General features: G+C 34.6%; 1 protein-coding gene across 2 annotated transcripts in view; it reads left to right on the forward strand.

Annotated features, from left to right (window-relative positions):
* The window catches only part of CFAP299 (cilia and flagella associated protein 299), a gene marked incomplete at both ends in the record, with an annotated part of 622,955 nt that overhangs the window by 523,032 nt on the left and 80,432 nt on the right, over nt 1-19,491 (forward strand). For both annotated transcript variants that reach the window (XM_079705346.1, XM_079705347.1), the window contains one exon: nt 1,156-1,298. In XM_079705346.1, coding sequence (XP_079561472.1) covers nt 1,156-1,298 — 143 coding nt within the window. The remainder of the gene's footprint in view (nt 1-1,155; nt 1,299-19,491) is intronic.

Consider the following 19,491-nt stretch of genomic DNA (forward strand, 5'->3'; position numbering starts at 1 on the left):
TTTTTCCATTGGCATATTGTTAGCAACCTGTTTTCATAGGTGTAGCAGGGAAAAGAATTATTTCAATTTTCTAACTTCATCCTTTTGGAAACTCTGCTATCTAAGGTGACCTGTGTTAGTGCTCCCTATAATTGACTACACAAAGACCCAACAAGTAACAATCCAGTAATTGCTCAAGAGGAACAGGAAGGCTTGTTTGCAGGTTCTTCCAAATATAGAACTGCTCCATGAAATTCTTCATTTTGATTTAGATTTAGAAATGAATACATTACAAGCTTTTCCAATTACACTTAGGGCTTTTTTCTTTTTCTTTTTTTCCTCCTAGAACTTGAGATCAATGTCTATTGGCTTAAGCAGGAAAAGACTACAATTCTTCTATTTGCATTACCTTGTTTCCACTTTAGGGCCTTTCTACCAGCTGTTCCCTTTTCCTGATAGGCTCCTATTCTAGATCTTTACAAGGCTTACCTCTTCTTAGCCTTTAAGTCTTGGCTTAAAGACCTCCTCAAGGTCTTTTCTGATTACTCTACCTAGAGCATCCTTCACCACCACCAACTCCTCTAGCCAACCATCTTCTTTATTTGCTTTATAACACTTATCCCTCACTGTAAGTATTGTTTTCTTTTCATGTCTATTGTCTGTCCCTGCTTACCTAAATATAAGTTCCAAGAGATCAGGACCTTTACTGTCTTGCTTATCACCGTATCCTTGGAACATTCAACAGTGTCTCACATGTAGTAGCTGCTCAAAGATATTTGTGAAGGAATTGATACAAAGGAGAAATATGTACTTTAAAATAATGACAAAGAGAAGACAATGGGACTGGGAAAAAAGTAAATAATGTATTTCAAATACTGAAAATAATGTCTGTCCTTAGGAAGACTTCTATGAGTTATTTATTGATATTGTTATATACAACTGCTATATATAAACATTGTATGCATGTTCAGTTAACTTTTCATAAAGTTCTTCACTGCCAGGAGAAAATAATAATACCTACTCCATAGGATCATGGTAAGTATGAAGCATAAAGCACTTAGAATAGGATATGACACAGGTATCACTCAATAACTGTAGATTTTATTATCATGTAAAATTTACTGAAATGAGTTTTGTTCATTTACTCTCTCCATTCTCTATTTTTCTATGTACTAGTCCGTGATCTTTATTCGTGACAGAAATTCTCATGGGCAGGAGGTGTCAGGATACATTGACTATGCCCACAGGCTAAAGATTGAAGATTTTGAAGTCTACTTTAGTGGAAAAAAAAGACTTCTTCCAAGACCCACAGATATGAGGTAAGTTGTGCATATTTTTCACAACTTCGATAAGAGAACAAGCTTCTCAGAGGTAAAGATAAGGATTTTTATTTTATTTTCTGGAATGCTAATGTATATATAACAGGAATGTGGTAAGAGTGGTTTGAATAAAAAGTAAATACATTTTAAAACGGGGAATGAATATAGATGCATATTTTCCATTAACAGCCTGAGGAAGGGAACTCTTCAGAGATGAGATAAGTAAAGTCTCAGTGACATTCCTTTTAAATGATAAGTAGAGACTAAAATTTGCCACTCTCACATGGCTCTTGCACCACTTGGGACTTCATCTGTCTAGAAGCCTCAAGAACAGTCCATGGAACACATTCTCCTCCCACTTTTTTTTTTTTTTTTTTTTTGGTCACCAACCAAAATCCAGGCCTCTGAGTAGCTCACCCTCATTTACTTTCACCACTGGCCTATATGGGGATTTCTTCTTCTCATGATTCTTTTTACTATTGACCCCATCCTTTCCTCTGTAACCCTTATCCCACCACATAGGATCTACTCTATAAAGTCAACCTATTTGTAGATCTCGATCCTTCTACCACCTCCTGAATAGCTCTCAAGCTAAACTTTTTATTCTACAACTCTCACTTACCATAGAACACAAAAGTAGTAGCAGCATTCTGCTTTAACTCTCCACTGCTGTATCCAGATTATTTAACACTTTTTTAAATTGGGATATTAATGAGAACCTGCTGTATAGCACAGGGAACTCCACTTCACTGTACAGCAGATTATTTGACTCTTTTAACAACACTATTCCTCTGACATTCCTGCCCTCTTGTGTCCATCCTTCTTGCTATTATCTAAAGACTTCATAACCCATCACCATTTCATGGACATACCCCTTTTCCTATCCAACCTAGATGCATAGCAAAATCATTTAACTTGTCTCCTGCAATAATCCCAGCTGCCCATGTCTTTTTGTGCTTTGGTTGTATCTGTTCTGATAACCCTCAAAAGCAGATTGACTCAATTATCCTCTTGCTTGCACCGTTAGCTTGACCCCTGGTAAAGCAGAAGGAAATTTTAAGAAATTTCACAAAGGTGTGGATGGCTGCTACCAATAATTTATGGTCTCCAAACTCAGCCAGCCCCTTTTTGGCCCTCAGCCACCCATTTATTTGCTGTTTCTCAATTCGTAGTTTCACCATTCTCCCCCCAAAGTATTCTGAAGCTGCACCACTCTCTCAAAACCATTGTTCTCAACTGCTGACCCTGACTCCTGTCCATATTTGCCTCACATTTCATGGAGAACGTTGAGTCTAAACATAGAAGCCAACACCTGATCTGTCTGTCTCTCTGTCAACCAAAATCAGCTTCCTCACTAGCTGGCGCCCCCCTCAGAGTGCTCTTCTGATTATTCCCAATCACAATTCCATTCTGGCTGCTACTGGCCCCTGGGCCCACCATCCATGTTCAGAACACATCCGCCCCTCACTCTTAGAACACCACATGCCCTCCTTCCCTCAGCCCACCTCTCAGAGGCCCAATTTGCTGCACACTTGTCCACATTCCCCCAACACAGCAAGGCTTAGGCTTCCCCAAAGACCACGAGGGAGTATATGCCCTCAGAGTGACTCAGGCTTTTCTGGTGACATTTCTGAAATAAAATAAGTGGCTGCACTCTCTACTTTTTGAAACAGTTTTTTTCTGGAAAAAAAATTAGTAGTTCATTTTTATTAAGTGATATATTCCTTTATACATGCATCTACTCTCACCACATTTTTCCAGATTCAGAGAGAAAAGGACTCCTTGACTTGGTTAGAGCTAATTTATTCTACTTGTTTTTTTTATCCTTTTCACCCTTCTTTTCACTGAAACCATACTTCATCTATTGTTCTCTTTTTTATATATATACATTCTCAAACTGACTCTCCCAACTGGCTCTTTTATCTTGTCTCTAAACATGCTGGAACCATTTCTATATTAAAGAAAAGAAATCCTCTACCTCTCTTACAATTTCCAGCTAAGCTCCTCAAAAGAACAAGTGTCTCCAACTCTCACTTCTCATGTAGGTGCTAACCCATTGTAATTAGCCCTCTGCCACCATTATTCAAATGAAACAACTCCTGCTAAAATCAACAGTGACTGCCAGTTTCAAAATCTTATGCACTATTTTTATTTCTCATCTTATTTAACTTCTCTACATTATTTAATTACTGTTGATTAATCCTTATGCTGATTAATTCTTTCTTCTCAAAACTATTCAAATATTCTAACATTTTATATCAGAATCTCTCATTGAACTCTCCCCTTGTTTATTTCATGCATGTTGATAATCACCAGAGTTCATCCTTGGACTTCTTTTCTTACCATATGCATTCTCTTGAGTGATTTGATCACTTTTCTGGAGTGGTGTTGTCTTTGAAACTATAACCCTAGCACAGATCTCTTCTTTATTTAAGACTCAATTATCACTCACTTGAGAACCTTCTGAGTATCCCACTAGCATCTAAAACTTATTTTCAAAATTAAAATCATTTTTATCTGTGAAACCTACTGTTGCTTCTGTGTCCCCTTTCTTGGCAAATAGTACCACCCTGGTAACCCAAGGCAAAATCCAAATGTTATCCTAGACCTCTTCCTCTCCATCACCACCACCTCTATAACTAATGATTTACTAAAAATACTAGATTCTGTTATCTTAAAAGCTTTGTTTATATTAAAGCAAATATAAAATATGTCATTTCACTTGTAAACACTTCAGTATGAATCTTCATGTGATAACATTTTAAATGAAACCATCATGACATTATACCTAACAAAATAATTCCTTAATATCATCTAATACCTACTTAGTCCTTATTCATACTTCATTGACTATCTTAAAGTTATCTTTCCATAGCTGGTTTGACCAAATCAAAATCCAAACAATATTGTGTTATTCTTTTACTTTATAAAAGCCCCCTTCCTTCTTTTTATCTTTTATGCTGTGATTTGTTGGAGAAACTAGGTCATTTGTCCTAAGCAATGTCATATTCTAAATGTGACTGATCGTGCTCATGCTGTTGTTTGTTACATACTCCCTCTATCCTCCTATTTCCTGTCAAATGGCTTGATGAAATTCAGTTTCAATTTTTTTTAGGTAAGTTTATTTAAATTTGAAACTCTGTGAGTTTGATCAGTGGGTTCAGGTGGTGTCAGTCTGATGACTCTATTATAAAGTTCCCATCAAATTTCACCCAGTGGTTTTAGCATACAATAATGAAGGCTACCTAAATGTTTTTACAAAGGTTTGTATAATTGTGATTTTCTAATTCTATCATTCATTCTGCATTTTTTAGCTAGAATTCTTCCACAGAGAATAACTTTTCCTCATTGTTTATTTGATTGCCCTGAAATAGAATTCAATTCATGCAGAAAGACAAAGTAAATGTTTTATTATTTTCCTTAGTTTATGAAAAAATGCAAAGCTGAAAGCACAAGAGTATACAGATAGTGCCAAATTGTTTTCAAAGTGGTTACGCTATTTTATATCCACCAAAAATACTATATAAGTGCTCTCATTAGCCCTCATCCTTACCAACACATGACATCTACAAACTTTTTTTTCCACTGTGCTAAGTTATAAATGATCTCTCATGGTGGTCTTAATTTTTACTTTTGTGATTACTAGTCAGATTGAGCATCTTTTATTGGTTGTTCAGATTTCCTTTCTTTGAAGTATCTATTAAGACTTTTCTTCATTTTTTCTATTGGTTGTTTATTCTTCCTTTTCTTATAAATTGTAGGAGTTCCTTTTATTTTTTTGAATATTGATTAATCCTTTGCCTTTTATACATATTGAAAAATATAATTTTCCAGTATGTAATTCTCCTTTCACTTCCTTTACATGGACTTTTGATGGTCAGAAGTCAGAAGTTTTGATAGAGTAGTTCATGTTATTAATCTTTTCCTCAAAGGTTTGCATTTTTTGTGTTTTGTTTAACAAATTCCTACCTTTCTGGAAGTCGTAAAGATATTGTCCTATAAAGTACTGTAGTTTTGCTTTTTATTTTATATCTTTAACCTACCCGAATTTAAGACTGTATATGGTGGTTAGGTAAGGATGCACTTTTTGTTTTTCTCCTCCATATGACTAATAATATGTCCTAGCAACATTTATTGAAAAGTCCACTATCCCTTCTCCCACATCTGCAACACCATTTGTGTCAAAATTTGAGTTCTGTATGTGCTGGGTTGTTTCTGGGCTCACTCTTTTGTTTTATTGGTCTCTCCTTAAAATAATAAAATCTTACTCATTTGTTATATGTTCATAATAATTCTTGATATAAAGAAAGGCAATTCCTCCATCTGGTTTTTCTTTTTCAAGAGTATCTAGTCTATGCTTGTCCTTTACTCTCTCATATAAATTTTAGTCAACTTCAAATATTCACACACAAAAAATGGTGTAATTTTGATTGGAATTGTTTTCAAGTTATGACCAATGTACCACTGATTGACATCTTTATGGTATTAAGTCTTCCATTTATTTATTTACATTTACTTATACCCTCTTTAATGTCTTTTAATAATATTTTATAATTTTCTCAATTAAAGAGTTTTGTCATTTTGGGTTTTTTTTCCTCCTCGGTGCCAGATAATTTCTGAGCTTTCAAACAAAATTAGCTCTATTACGAAGACCCCACTGTAAAATTTTACCATGTTGAGTTTAATTTAAGCCATCCATCAGAATCATACTTCAGAATTTTCACTCAAGAGATTTCATGCCATTAAATGACTTAAACAGTTGTTACTAGAGGAAAAAAATATCTTTGGTATCCATAATTCCACACTTAGTTTGATTCAGAACTAAAACAAAGACTTTTTAAAGCTTTCAAAATGTCCCTTTCTATTTACTTATTTTTTGACATGCTGTTTTATTCTGTGTAGGAAGAGACAGTAGTTCTGTTATTAGAATCCTGCCTTGCATTTTTACTGCGGAAAGCATAAATATGAGCAGACAGCTGCAACTGTTACGAAGTGCAGCAGTAGAAAGGGCTGAGAACTTGATCATCTTGTCAATTCAGACTTCATCTTGACCATGTGTTTACAATTCAGTACCTTCATTTGGGCATGATTGTGAATAAACTATAAGCAAATAGCATGTTACTGTTTACCAAGTTCCTTTACACTTCCCTAGAACAACTTTGTGAAATAGGTTCAACAAGCATTATTCTTAACATCCAAGGGAGGATAAAAGAGGATAACTCACTTGCTAAAGTTCACAAGTGAAACAGTGATAAGTAAGAACAAGTTCTTAGGAATTCACTACTTACTTCCAAAACACTCTTCTAGGTTTAAAAGTGTTTGTATCTTGAGGACATTTGCACTATGTAGAATCCTTGAGTTACATTCTGCCCCACATTTAGCTGCTTAAATTTCTGTATTTATGTATTGTTGAACAAAGATCTAAGGTCTGCCTGTTGAGCTCTACCCATCCCTCAAACAGAATGGTCAGGAGGAAATGAAAAATTTCTCTTTGGAGAGTCCATGAAATATTCATACCCTTGACCAAGGATTGCCCCTAAATACTAAAGCTTAGAGAGGTATTATTGTCAAATTTCCCTTGCCGTCCCATTGTCTGTTTTATTAAAACGTCGAATGTGCCAAATCTCTGAAGTTAGAACTATAAAGTTGCACTTATCCTGTGCTTAAATGCATTCTCATGAAAACATCTGGTAACATATTGGCAGGTTCTGAAGTTAAAAAAAAAAAGAGTAAATGACTCAGTGCTTCTACAAGTGGTATATAAAATATTGCCTATTTTAAAGTTATTAATATTATTCCACATCTAAAAATGGTGACCAAACATTAGAATATCAATTTAGTCTCTTCAACAGATATTTGCTAAATTTGAAAGAGAAGGGAGTGCTTTGGGGGCGAAAGTGCTGATTGAAGGAGATTTGCCATAACCATCTAGCTCCTAGATATTCAAAACGTGGTCCATGGACCAGGAGCACTGACACCACCTGAGAGCCTGTAAGAAGTGAAGGATCTCAGGCTCTATCCCAACCAGTGAAGCAGAAATTGCATTTTAACATGATACCCCAAATTTAAATATGCATATTAAAGTTTGAGAAGCATACTCTAGACCTGTGCTGTCCAGTAGGGTCGCCACTAGCCATATATGGCTATTGAGTACTTTCAGTGTAACTAACCCTGAATTAAGATGTGCTGTAAGTGCAAAATACACACCTGATTTTGAAGACATCATAAAAATATAAAATATGTTATTAATAAATTTACATTCACTGTGTGTTAAAATAATAATATGCTAGATATATTGAGTTAAATGAGATATATTATTAAAATTATTTTCACCTATTTCTTCTTACTTGTTTTTAGTGTGGCTACTAGGAAATTCAAAATGACATATATGGCTCATGTTTATGGCTCACATTATACACACACACATACACACACACACACACACACACACACACACACAGCACTGTTCTGGTCTGCTGGTCCCCAACCCAGAGGTTTACTCCCATCCTGATCTTTAGGGCCAATACTTATCTTAGGTAGGTGTGATATGAGAAGTCATAAACCAGAGATCACTATTTAATAGTGTCTGGCTGCAGACATGTTTTATTTGGCCTGCACAATATATTTAAAAGTTGTGTCAATGTCAATGTTCTAGAAACAGGAAATGTCACATAAAATATCTTTGAGTTGCAGAGTCTCCTAAAAACTAATAAGGTCTTCCCACACTGAACTTACATTCTCTCATTCCAGCCATGATATTGAATTAAATAGAAGCTGATCCGTGAGATGGGGTATGTTCTCATCAGATTAACAGAGAATTGCCCACTCATACTTATTGGTAACTGCACTGTCATCCTTGAGTCACTCATTCAGATAACACCTATCAAATTCTTCTAGGCATTTGAGTTGGTTACTTCCAGTCTAAATTCCCACCTTAGGTTTTTAAAGTCATATTTGCCATTAGCCCAGTCTTGAACTCCTTTGCTCGACCCCTCTGGGTAGGTTTAACTTCAGCCCTTGGGCTCTCTCAGGTTGTTCCATACCACTGTGACTGGTCTGACTCAAAGCCTGAGATGGTTATGATGCTGATAAAAATTAACTGAGAGCTTACCATGCACAAGGCACTGTGCTAAATAATTTATATACATCATTTCACTTACTCTTTACAACAACTTTATGGGTTAGGAATATTTTTCACATTTTAACAGCAAAGAACATGCATCATAGTGGTGTTAATTGACTTAACCAAAGTTACACATAGATAGTTGCACTCACAATCCAGGACCAAATAGAGATCTGTGGAACCCCAGATGCCATGATTTTTTTTAATCGATGCTACATGATTCTACTTTAGGACTTTGTCATGAAAAGATATTTTCCCCTTTGGTCTCATATCCATATCCTAGTCATTGTCAGGTCATATATTTCTTTTGCAGATGTGTATCTGACTTGACAAGACCTAATTTGGGGTTGTTTTTCAGAACTTTAAGCAATCCTGCTATCCATGGTTAAGACTGGGGAATTTTAGCCATCCTGTACCCACCCTTACCACTTCCTCCTTTCATTGAGCTTGGCAGAAAACAACTCTTTGTACTTGACCAGGCTTTTATTTTCAGTCACTATGAGTAAGAATTATAGTGTCCCACAGCTTTGTGTGTGGAAGAGCTCAGGACAGGATTAAAAGTGGCCTTTAATTATGGCTTCAGCCTAAAAATCTTTAGGGAAAAAACTGGTCCTGACTTGTTGAACCTCAGTTACGTTCCAGGATACTTTTAGAATCTATTCATATCCTCTGAACTGTGGTTCACATAATTTTTGTAATATTTACATGGAATTCTTTTACAAATAAATTTAATTTTCTAATACTTAACTCATTTTAGTTTTTCCTTATCCAAAGGTAAACATTAACTACTATCTCTCATGGAAGACTCAAGGATGGAGAAGAGAGATCTGAAAGATGGACCTCCTTCTGTTGGTCTATAAAACCCAAATATACTAGAATAGTTCCTACCGAATTCCTACTGAAATATCTGTCTACATTATTCTATGGTAGAATTCTATCTAGGCTGTTTGGTTCATTGCCTTAAAAAAAGTCAGAATCCCAGAACAATTATCTGGTAGTATCTTTAGTTGTCTAGAATGTGTTTCCCTGAAGATTATGTCTCTGGGTAAACCTTAAGTGAATAATTAGAGATCTGAGACAACCTCTAGTTCAATGACAACATTTACTGTGGTTGTGACAGTATTATTCTTTACACAAGATTTTTTCCAGCATTTAAAACAATTTGGTAAAATATACATAGCATAAAATTTACCATTTTAACCATTTTTAAGAGTACTGTCCAGTGGCATTAAGTACATTCAAACTGTACAACTCTTCCAACTTTTATTATAAAATTTAAAATTTTTTTGAAAAGTTTGAATAAAAGTACAATAAATACCAATATACTCACAACCTACACTGAACAACTGTTAACATTTTTCCAAATGTGCTTTAACTCTCTTTAGTATGTTGGTGTGTGTGTATCTATGTGTGTACCATTTTAAAGTAGCTTGCAGATTTTACCCCTAAATGTTTCACCATTCATGTCCTAAGAATAAGAACATTCTCCTATATAATATTACCATTATCATATATAAGAAAATTAATAATTATTTCCTATTATTATCTAATATCCAGCTCATATTCAAATTTTCCTAATTGTTCCAAAAAGTGTTTTGTAGCTGGTTTTGTGAACCATCATCCAAACAGTGTACAAAAATTGCATTGCTTATGTATTTTGACTCTCTTTTATTCTAAGATAGCACCTTCTCCCCTACTTTCCAACAAGGTATTTTTTTCTTGGTTGCGACATTGTTTTTTTAAGAGATAAGGCCAGCTGCCTTTTACATTGTCCTGTATTCTGGATTTGTCTGATTGTTTCCTTGGAGTATTATTTGATTTGCTTCTCTCATATCTGTATTTTCTTTAAACTGGGAGATAAGTCTAAAAGCTTGATTGTATTGTGTAAATATTTTTTCAGTAAGAATTCTCTATTGGTGACAACTATGTATTGCATAATATCAGAAGGTGCTTAATGTCAAGTTGTCTTATAGTTAATGATGCTCAATTTGACCCCTTAGTTAAAGAAGAATTGTTCAATATTTCTTCTGAAAAGCTACATTTTATTTTCCTTGGGAAAATTTTATAGTAGCTAAACTAGTATGAACTAACATTTATGTATTTGTTTATTTCCTATTTAAAATCTATGTTTTTTAAAAGAAAGACTCTTAGTAGCAAATTAACCTTGATATCCAGAGTTTTTTCATTTAATTTTCTAAATCAAAATAAAAGACAGCATTTTTATAACAGAACTCAAATAAAGTTATACTGTAGAGCTGTCATAAATCATAAACAATTTCCAATATGTAGATAAACTGTGCCCCAAAACTACACTTGTTTATGGAACTCAGAACCATTTTCCTAGAGAAACTATTAGTCCATTTCCTAGGTCAACTCACAAAATGCCAAACCCATTATTTCTTTTGAAAAATTAATTTTGTTTTATGTAACAAGAAGAAACTCTGTGACAACAAATAATGTCTCCACCCTCTTGCAAGTTCCCTGCCTCACATATATGGTGACCATTCCATTTGGGTTAATTAAATAAGTAGGGACACACCATGATAATCTTCCTTCAGATAACATATCTGTGACCATCATGGAATCAAAAAAGGAAGGTAATATGCTTCAGGGGACACATCTTGCTCTCTGGAGCAGTAGGCAAGATGAGTTCCTATTCTTTGAATACATGTAAATCAATACATTCTGGGTAGATTCTGTTCAAAAGTCCAACATTCATAACTTGAGGAACACTATCAATCTGGTGATGATTGAAAATCTAAATATCTAAGGATGCTTAAGTGTAAATCTCACAAGTGAGAAGAGGATTAATGGCTTGCTTAAGCACAAAAGGGTAAATGTAATAGAAGTGATGTGAATTAAATTTTTACATGATCATGCTGTCTATAGAATTAAGAGGAAACTATGGAGAGAGTAAAGATAGAAGCAGAGAAAACAGAGGCTATTGGATCTAAAATGTGAACTTTCTCAGTGGTAGTCCAGTAATTCCATACACTGGGTTTTCTGTTAAAGTTGGTCTAATCATGGGTCCTTAAACTTCAGCATACACATGAATCATATAGAAGACTTGTTAAAAACAGATTTCTGGACACTAATCCCAGAGCTTTTAACTTAGTAAAACTAAAGTAGGACCTGAGAAATTGTATTACTAATAAATACTCAAGTGATGCCGATGCTGCTAGTCCAGGCACCACACTTTAAGAACCACTGGTCTAGAGGATGCCTCTACTTCCCCCTGTCAATGCCAGACATCAGGGCTGCCTGAGGAAAAGCTGGATCTGCATAGCAAACAGTGACAATTTTACTTCTTCTTTTCCAATTTGGATTCTTTTTATTTCTCTTTCTTCTCTGATTGTTGTGGCTAGGACTTACAAAACTGTGTTGAATAAAAGTGGCAAGAATGGTTGCATAGAGTGAGAAATTAGAAGTTTTTAACAAAGAATTAGAAAATATAAAGAACAACCAAACAGAATTAAAGAATACAGTAACTGAAATGAAAAATACACTAGAAGGAAACAATAGTAGACTAAATGAGGCAGAAGAATGGATCAGTGAGCTGGAAGACAGAGTAATGGAAATCACTGCTGTCAAACAGAAAAAAAGCAAAAAGAATGAAAAGAAATTAGGACAGTTTAAGAAACCTGTAGGACAACATCAAGCATGCTAATATTCACATTACAGGAGTCCTAGAAGGAGAAGAGAGAAATAGCTTGAGAAAATATTTGAAGAGACAATAGCTGAAAACTTCCCTAATCTGGGGAAGGAAACAGTCACCCAAATCAAGAAGCACAGAGATTCTCCTACAGGATTAACCCACAGAGGAATACACCATGACACATTGTAATCAAAATGACAAAAATTAAAGATAAAGAGAGAATACTAAAAACAACAAGTGAAAAGCAACAAATAACATATAAGGGAACTTCCATAAGGCTATCAGCTAATTTTCAGTAGAAACTCTGCAGGCCAGAAGGGAGTTGCATGATATACTTATCATATATACTTAAAGTGATGAAAGAGAAAAATCTACAACCAAGGATACTCTACCCAGCAAGGCTCTCATTCAGATTTGATGGAGAAATCAAAAGCTTTACAAACAAGCAAAAGCTAAAAGAATTCAGCACCACCAAACTAGCTTTCCAACAAATGCTAAATGATCTTCTCTAGGCAGAAAAGAAAAAGCCACAACTATACACAAGAAAGTTACAAAATGGAAAAGGTCACTTGTAAAGCCAAACATACAATAAAGGTAGGAAATCATCTACACACAAAGCTAATAGGGAGGTTAAAAGACAAAAATCATTTGTATCTGCAATAAACAGTTAAGGAATACTCAAAACAATTAGATGTAAAATATAAAATCAAAAATGGTAATCATGGGGAGAGGAGAGTACAAATACAGTGTATCTAAAATGCATTTGAAATTAAGAGATCAGCAACTTAAAACAAGTATTTATAAATACAGACTCCTATACAAAATTCTCATGGTAACCACAAAACAAAAATCTGTAATAGATATGCACACAAAAAAGAAAAAGGAACCTAAACATAACGCTAAAGATAGTCATTATATCACAAGAGAAGAGAACAAAGAAGAAAGGGGGGGAAAAGAGCCACAAAAGCAAATCCAAAACAGTTAACAAAAAGGCCATAGAATGTACATATCGATAATTACCTTAAACGTAAATGGATTAAATTTCCAACCAAAAGACAGAGACTGGCTGAATGGATACAAAAACAAGACCTGTATATTTACTGCCTACAAGAAACTCACTTCAGATCTAGAGACACATACAGACTGAAAGTGAGGGGTTGGAAAAAGGTATTCCATGCAAATGGAAATCAAAAGAAAGCTGGAGTGGCAATTCTCATATCAGACAAAATAGACTTTAAAATAAAGACTGTTACAAGAGACAAAGAAGGACACTACATACTGATCAAAAGATCAATCCCAGAAGAAGATATAACAATTGTAAATATATATGCAGCCAATATAGAAGCACCTCAATATATAAGGCAAATGTTAACAGATATAAAAGGAGAACTTGACAGTAACACATTAATAGTGGGGGACTTCAACACCCCACATACATCAATGCACAGATCATCCAGACAGAAAATTGATAAGGAAACATAGGCCTTAAAATGACACATTAGACCAGATGGACTTAATATTTATAGAGCATTCCATCTAAAAGCAGCAGAATGCACATTCTTTTCAAGTGCACATAGAACATGCTCCAGAATAGATCACATGCTGGACCACAAAGCAGCCCTCAGTAAATTTAAGAAAACTTAAATCATATCAAGCATCTTTTCCAAGCACAAGACTGTGATTCTAGAAATCAACTACAAGAGAAAAAATAAAACTGCATAAAACACAAATGTGGAGGCTAAACAATATGCTACTAAACAACCAATGGATCACTGAAGAAATCAAAGAGGAAATAAAATTTTACCTAGAGCCAAATGAAAATGAAAACACAATGATCCAAAACCTATGGGATGTAGCAGAAGCAGTTCTAAGAGGGAAGTTTATAGTGATACAATCTTACCTCAGGAAACAAGAAAAATCTCAAACAAACAACCTAATGTTATGCCTAAAGCAACTAGAGAAAGAAGAACAAATAAAACCCAAAAGTTTTGTTTGTTAGTAGAAGTTAGTAGAAGAAAGTTAGTAGAAGAAAAGAAATCATAAAGATCAGAGCAGAAATAAATGAAGTAGAAACCTAAAAAACAGTAGAAAAGATCAATGAAACTAAAAGCTAGTTCTTTGAAAAGATAAACAAAATTGATAAACATTTAGCCAGACTATCAAGAAAAAAAGGGAGAGGGCTCAAATCAATACAATCAGAAATGAAAAAGGAGAAGTTACAACCAACACTATAGAAATAAAAAGGATCATAAGAAACTACTACAAGCAACTATACACCAATAAAAGGGACAACCTAGAAGAAATGGACAAATTCCTAGAAAGGTACAATCTCTCAAGACTGAACCAGGAAGAAATAGAAAATATGAACAGACCAATTACCAGTACTGAAATTAATTCAGTAATTTAAAAACTCCCAACAAGCAAAAGTCAAGGGCCAGATGGCTTCAGAGGTGAATTCTACCATTTAGAGAAGAGTTGACACTTGTCCTTCTGAAACTATTCCAAAAATTAAAGAGGAAGGAATACTTCAGAATCATTCTATGAGGCCACCATCACCCTGATACCAAAACCAGACAAAGATAATACACAAAAAAGAAAATTACAGGTCAATATCACTGATGAACATAGATGAAAAACTCCTCAGCAAAGACCAGCAAACCGACTTCGATAATACATTAAAAGTATCATATACCATGAGCAAGTGGGATGTACCCCAGTGATGCAAGGATTTTTCAATATCCACAAATCAATCAATGTGATACACTGCTTTAACAAATTGAAGAATAAAAACCATATGATCATCTCAATAGATGCAGAAAAAGCTTTTGTTGAAATTCAACATTGATTTATGATAAAAATTCTTCAGAAAGTGGGCATAGATGGAACATAATAAAGACCACATATGACAAACCCACAGCTAACATCATTCTCAATGGTGAAAAACTGAAAGCATTTCCTCTAAGATCAGGAACAAGACAAGGATGCCCATTCTTGCCTCATTTATTCAAAAACTAATTTAAATTTTAGTATAATCTTTCACTGTTTTCATAAATATGAAGAATATAGAGTGTGATATGTACAAAGTGTCTGAATTTCCTTCTGGGTTTTGTATAGAAATGATTTCCTTTATATTATCAAATTTCCATTTGGTTCTACTTTGTTACATAAAAGGAGTTTGTAGGGCAGTAAGTCAGGATACAAGAGCTTATATAATGTAGAATTTGAACTGCCAAATTACTTATAAAATTAAATTCATTCCAGTTCTACTAATTTGTGAAATTGAATGAAGCAATGTGAGACCAGTTTCTTTAAACAATATATGATTTCATTTTCAAATGTTACAAAATTTTTCACATAAATTTCAAAACCAGAATAACAATTTGAAAAATCAAGCTGATCTTAAAGATTTTGTTGTAAAGAGAACACTCTGTGTGTTATTTATTTATTTATTTTGCGATACGTGAGCCTCTCACTGCTGTGGCCTCTCCCATTGCGGAGCACAGGTTCTGGACACGCAGGCTCAGTGGCCATGGCTCACAGGCCCAGCCACTCTGCAGCATATGGGATCTTCCCAGACCGGGGCATGAACCCGTGTCCCCTGTAATGGCAGGCGGACTCTCAACCACTGCGCCACCAGGGAAACACTTGTGTGTTATTTTTTATTTTCCCTACCCCTACTTTTAGGAGTAAGGTTGCTCATTTTAAAAGAATTAGATAATTCAGTTCAATTTGATGATTTCTCAATTTGTTTTCATGAGCAAATTAGAAGAATGAAATCAAAATCCTGATTCAATTATGTCTTACTTTTGTCTATTTCTATAAGGGGATCCAGGAACATACAAAGATTTCACACCTAGCCCGAGGCACACTCAGCTGAAGAAGGCAAACCCAACTGCAGTTTGCCTGAGCATTTGAAATTCAGGAACAATTAATATAATTCTTTGATTTCCTGACTTTCCCACATTAGCACAACTAGATGTTATTTAGCTATGGAAACAGCAATAGAGTGTATATATTCAAACTCTCACACACACAAATATTGTAAAGGCTTGTTAACACATTCATATTCTGAGTCATTTATGCTCCATCACACATAAATTTGTAAAGGCACAACAGAAGGGAAATTAACTTGATGACATGCATCTAAAAATTCTATACCAACATTTTTATTCTTTTAACTCTCAGGATCTTTACTTTATATTAAAATTTATATTTGATTTTTACTTATTTTTATATAATAATTTTTCAAGAAAGAATGTGAACCAGATAAGCCCTCAAGCTGTGTAATTCTGATTCATGAACACACCTTACAATCCGGTAACATGTGCATGCACTTCTGTGCCAAAATTTAATGAAATGGAATAATGGCACTTTAAATGGTTTAGCGTCTTTAGTCATAACCCAGAATTCAACCTCTCATTTCCCTCCCTTACCTTCAAATAAGGAAAGCAATAAACAAGTCCAACATGAAAAGGCAAGTCATTGGGAATGCCAACAATCCTTCTTATTAGTCCCCATAAGCTCTATCCATTATCATCCATCTGAATGGAAGCCTGCATGTCCGATCCTTGGGATTTTACTGTTTAAGTTGGAGAGTATGCTGGTGCTTAAGTCCTTTGTCTGTGATGAACTGTCAAGAAAGTGCAGAAAAATGAACACAGTAAAGAAAGGAAAGGAAATTATTGCTTTAGTTCATCAGCTCATTTTGATTGAAGCCACTTTAAAGGCATTTGGGTGAAATACTCTGTAGAAATTAGTTAATCAACATTTAGTAGAAAAGAACAAAATTAGAAACTTTCTCAATTTGCTGGAAAGGTCCATTTTCTTTATTTTCAAATGCATACTTTATGTTCTTCGTAATTTGAGACCTTGTTTCCACTAGTTTTCAAAGAATACGTAAGATTTGAGGGATGCAGAACCAGATAATGATGTTCGGTGCTTTTTTATAGGCAAGTTTACTTGAATACCTGCAGAAAATAAAAGCATACATGTATATATGAGAACTGTCACAAAGAGATTTCAGTCACTGTGTCTGTGAAAGCCATGTAGGATTAAAACATAGTTTAGACTTGTATAAAGATGAAAATGAGCTATTTAGCTCATCTGGGAAGCAGCTGTACAGAACTGTGGAAGGCAGTGGTAAGGAAAAATCACTATTTGGTAAACAAAGCAACAGAAAGATGGTGAAAAGGGTAAAGGAATAAGAAATTAGAATCCATTTAAACAAAACTTAACTTGGATGAATGAGGAAGAAAGTCTTTTTCTGCCAACTCAGTAAACGTTTAATCTGGAAAAGCATGCTTCCACATCTGACTTATGTTTAATATTGTAAATATTACCTCTTTGATTTTTTATTTTATTTTTGATGTAAATTTTTGTTTATTAACCAAAATAAAATAAAAATCATTGGAGAGATGTATTAATATTACAAATGCTAGATATTTCAAATAAAATATTCAAAATACAAAATAATACCTGTTTTCTAACCTGTGCTAACAAAAGCCACTAAAGAAGAAAATTGAAAATATTGGAAATAATAAACCTTTTTATTTTTTGAATATGAGTCACCTAATATATTAAATGCAATGAAAGAAAATTCTCTAAATGGCCAGAGAAGTAGTCATTTTGGTATACTTGCAATACAACATGATTTTGAAAGTGAGTATAAATCATTTAAAAGGAGCAAAGAAAGTAAAAATGATTCACTTGTGTTTATCTGTTTGAGCACAGTATTATAATGTTTTGTATGCAGGAATGAACTAGCTCCAAACTGAATTGTTTCTTAGTTTTCTGAGGAATTACTCTGAGGGAGGATTCTACACTTCAAGTCAGCCATACAGATTAGCATGTGTATGCCAAAGGCTTCCTGGCCCTACTTTCTTGGGCTTCCAAAAGTCAGGTCATGTGTAAGTCAGTCCACAAAAAGAAGATAAATCGAATAAATTGGAGGTCTACCTACCTGGAAAGAGAAATAAGTGAAATTGAGCAATAACTTTCCTCTGCTTCTGCATGTAAAAATAAAGATAATAACTTACATTTGTGAAAGAGACATGTGCCACAATATTCATTGCAGCACTATTTACAATAGCCAGGACATGGAAGCAACCTAAGGGTCCATCAACAGATGAATGGATAAAGAAGTTGTGGCACATATATACAATGGAATATTACTCAGCCATAAAAAGAAATGAAATTGAGTTATTTGTAGTGAGGTGAATGGACCTAGAGTCTGTCATACAGAGTGAAGTAAGTCAGAAAGAGAAAGAAAAATACTGTATGCTAACACATATATATGGAATCTAAAAAAAAAATTGGTTCTGATTAACCTAGGGGCAGGACAGGAATAAAGATGCAGATGTAGGGAATGGACTTGAGGACATGGGGAGGGGGAAAGTTAAGCTGGGACGAAGTGCGAGAGTAGCATTGACATATATACACTACCAAATGTAAAATAGATAGCTAGTGGGAAGCAGCTGCATAGCACAGGGAGATTATCTCAGTGCTTTGTGACCACCTAGAGGGGTGGGATAGGGAGCGTGGGAGGGAAGCACCAGAGGGATGGGATATGGGGATATATGTATACGTATAGCTGATTCATTTTGTTACACAGCTGAAACTAACACAACATTGTAAAGTAATTATACTCCAATAAAGATGTTAAAAAAAAAAAAACTAGGGAGTGAAAGTTGGACATGGGACAGGATATTTACTAGTGTCAAAATATCTTCCCACAAAAATACTTATTAATTACAAAGGGAAAAAGAGAAACTTTATAGTGGAGACATCTGGGCAATGCCACCTTACTCTAGTGAGCAAACTACCAGGCATGGGGCAAATCAACTTCAAATGCCCCTCAAGGGGATGCAGCATCACACATCGTTCTATCAATATGTAGTTCCTGCCCAATACACATAATCTTCATGTGATTGTGAAGACACATCAGACAAGCACAAACCTGTGGATTCTACAAAATGACCTGTGATCTTTTGAAATATTAAGGTCATGAGAGTCAAGGGAGCGCTGAGGACATGTTCCCAGAGACTAGACAAAGCTAGTTGCAACACATGATCCTGGATGGATCACTTTCCTAAAGAACGCTACTGGGAGAGTTGGCAAAACTTGAGTAATGTCTCTGGGTAAAGGGTACATGAGAGTTCTTTGTACTGTTCTTGTACTGTTCTGTGAGTTTGACATGATTTCAAATGAGAAAGAATAAATATTAAGTTGTTAGATTTCCTGAGAGTGCAGTATTGGAATAAACCTTATTTGGTCACATGGAAAGAAAAAATAACTTACATTTGTGAGTTTATAGCACATTTTCACAAGCATTTTGTTGTTTTAATATTCTTCACCCATACATTTTATTTCACTAGTAATTGTAACACAATGACTCAGAATAATAAAATATTATTATT

The sequence above is a fragment of the Hyperoodon ampullatus genome (assembly GCF_949752795.1).
Source record: "Hyperoodon ampullatus genome assembly, chromosome: 1".
Classification (NCBI taxonomy): Eukaryota; Metazoa; Chordata; class Mammalia; order Artiodactyla; family Ziphiidae; genus Hyperoodon; species Hyperoodon ampullatus.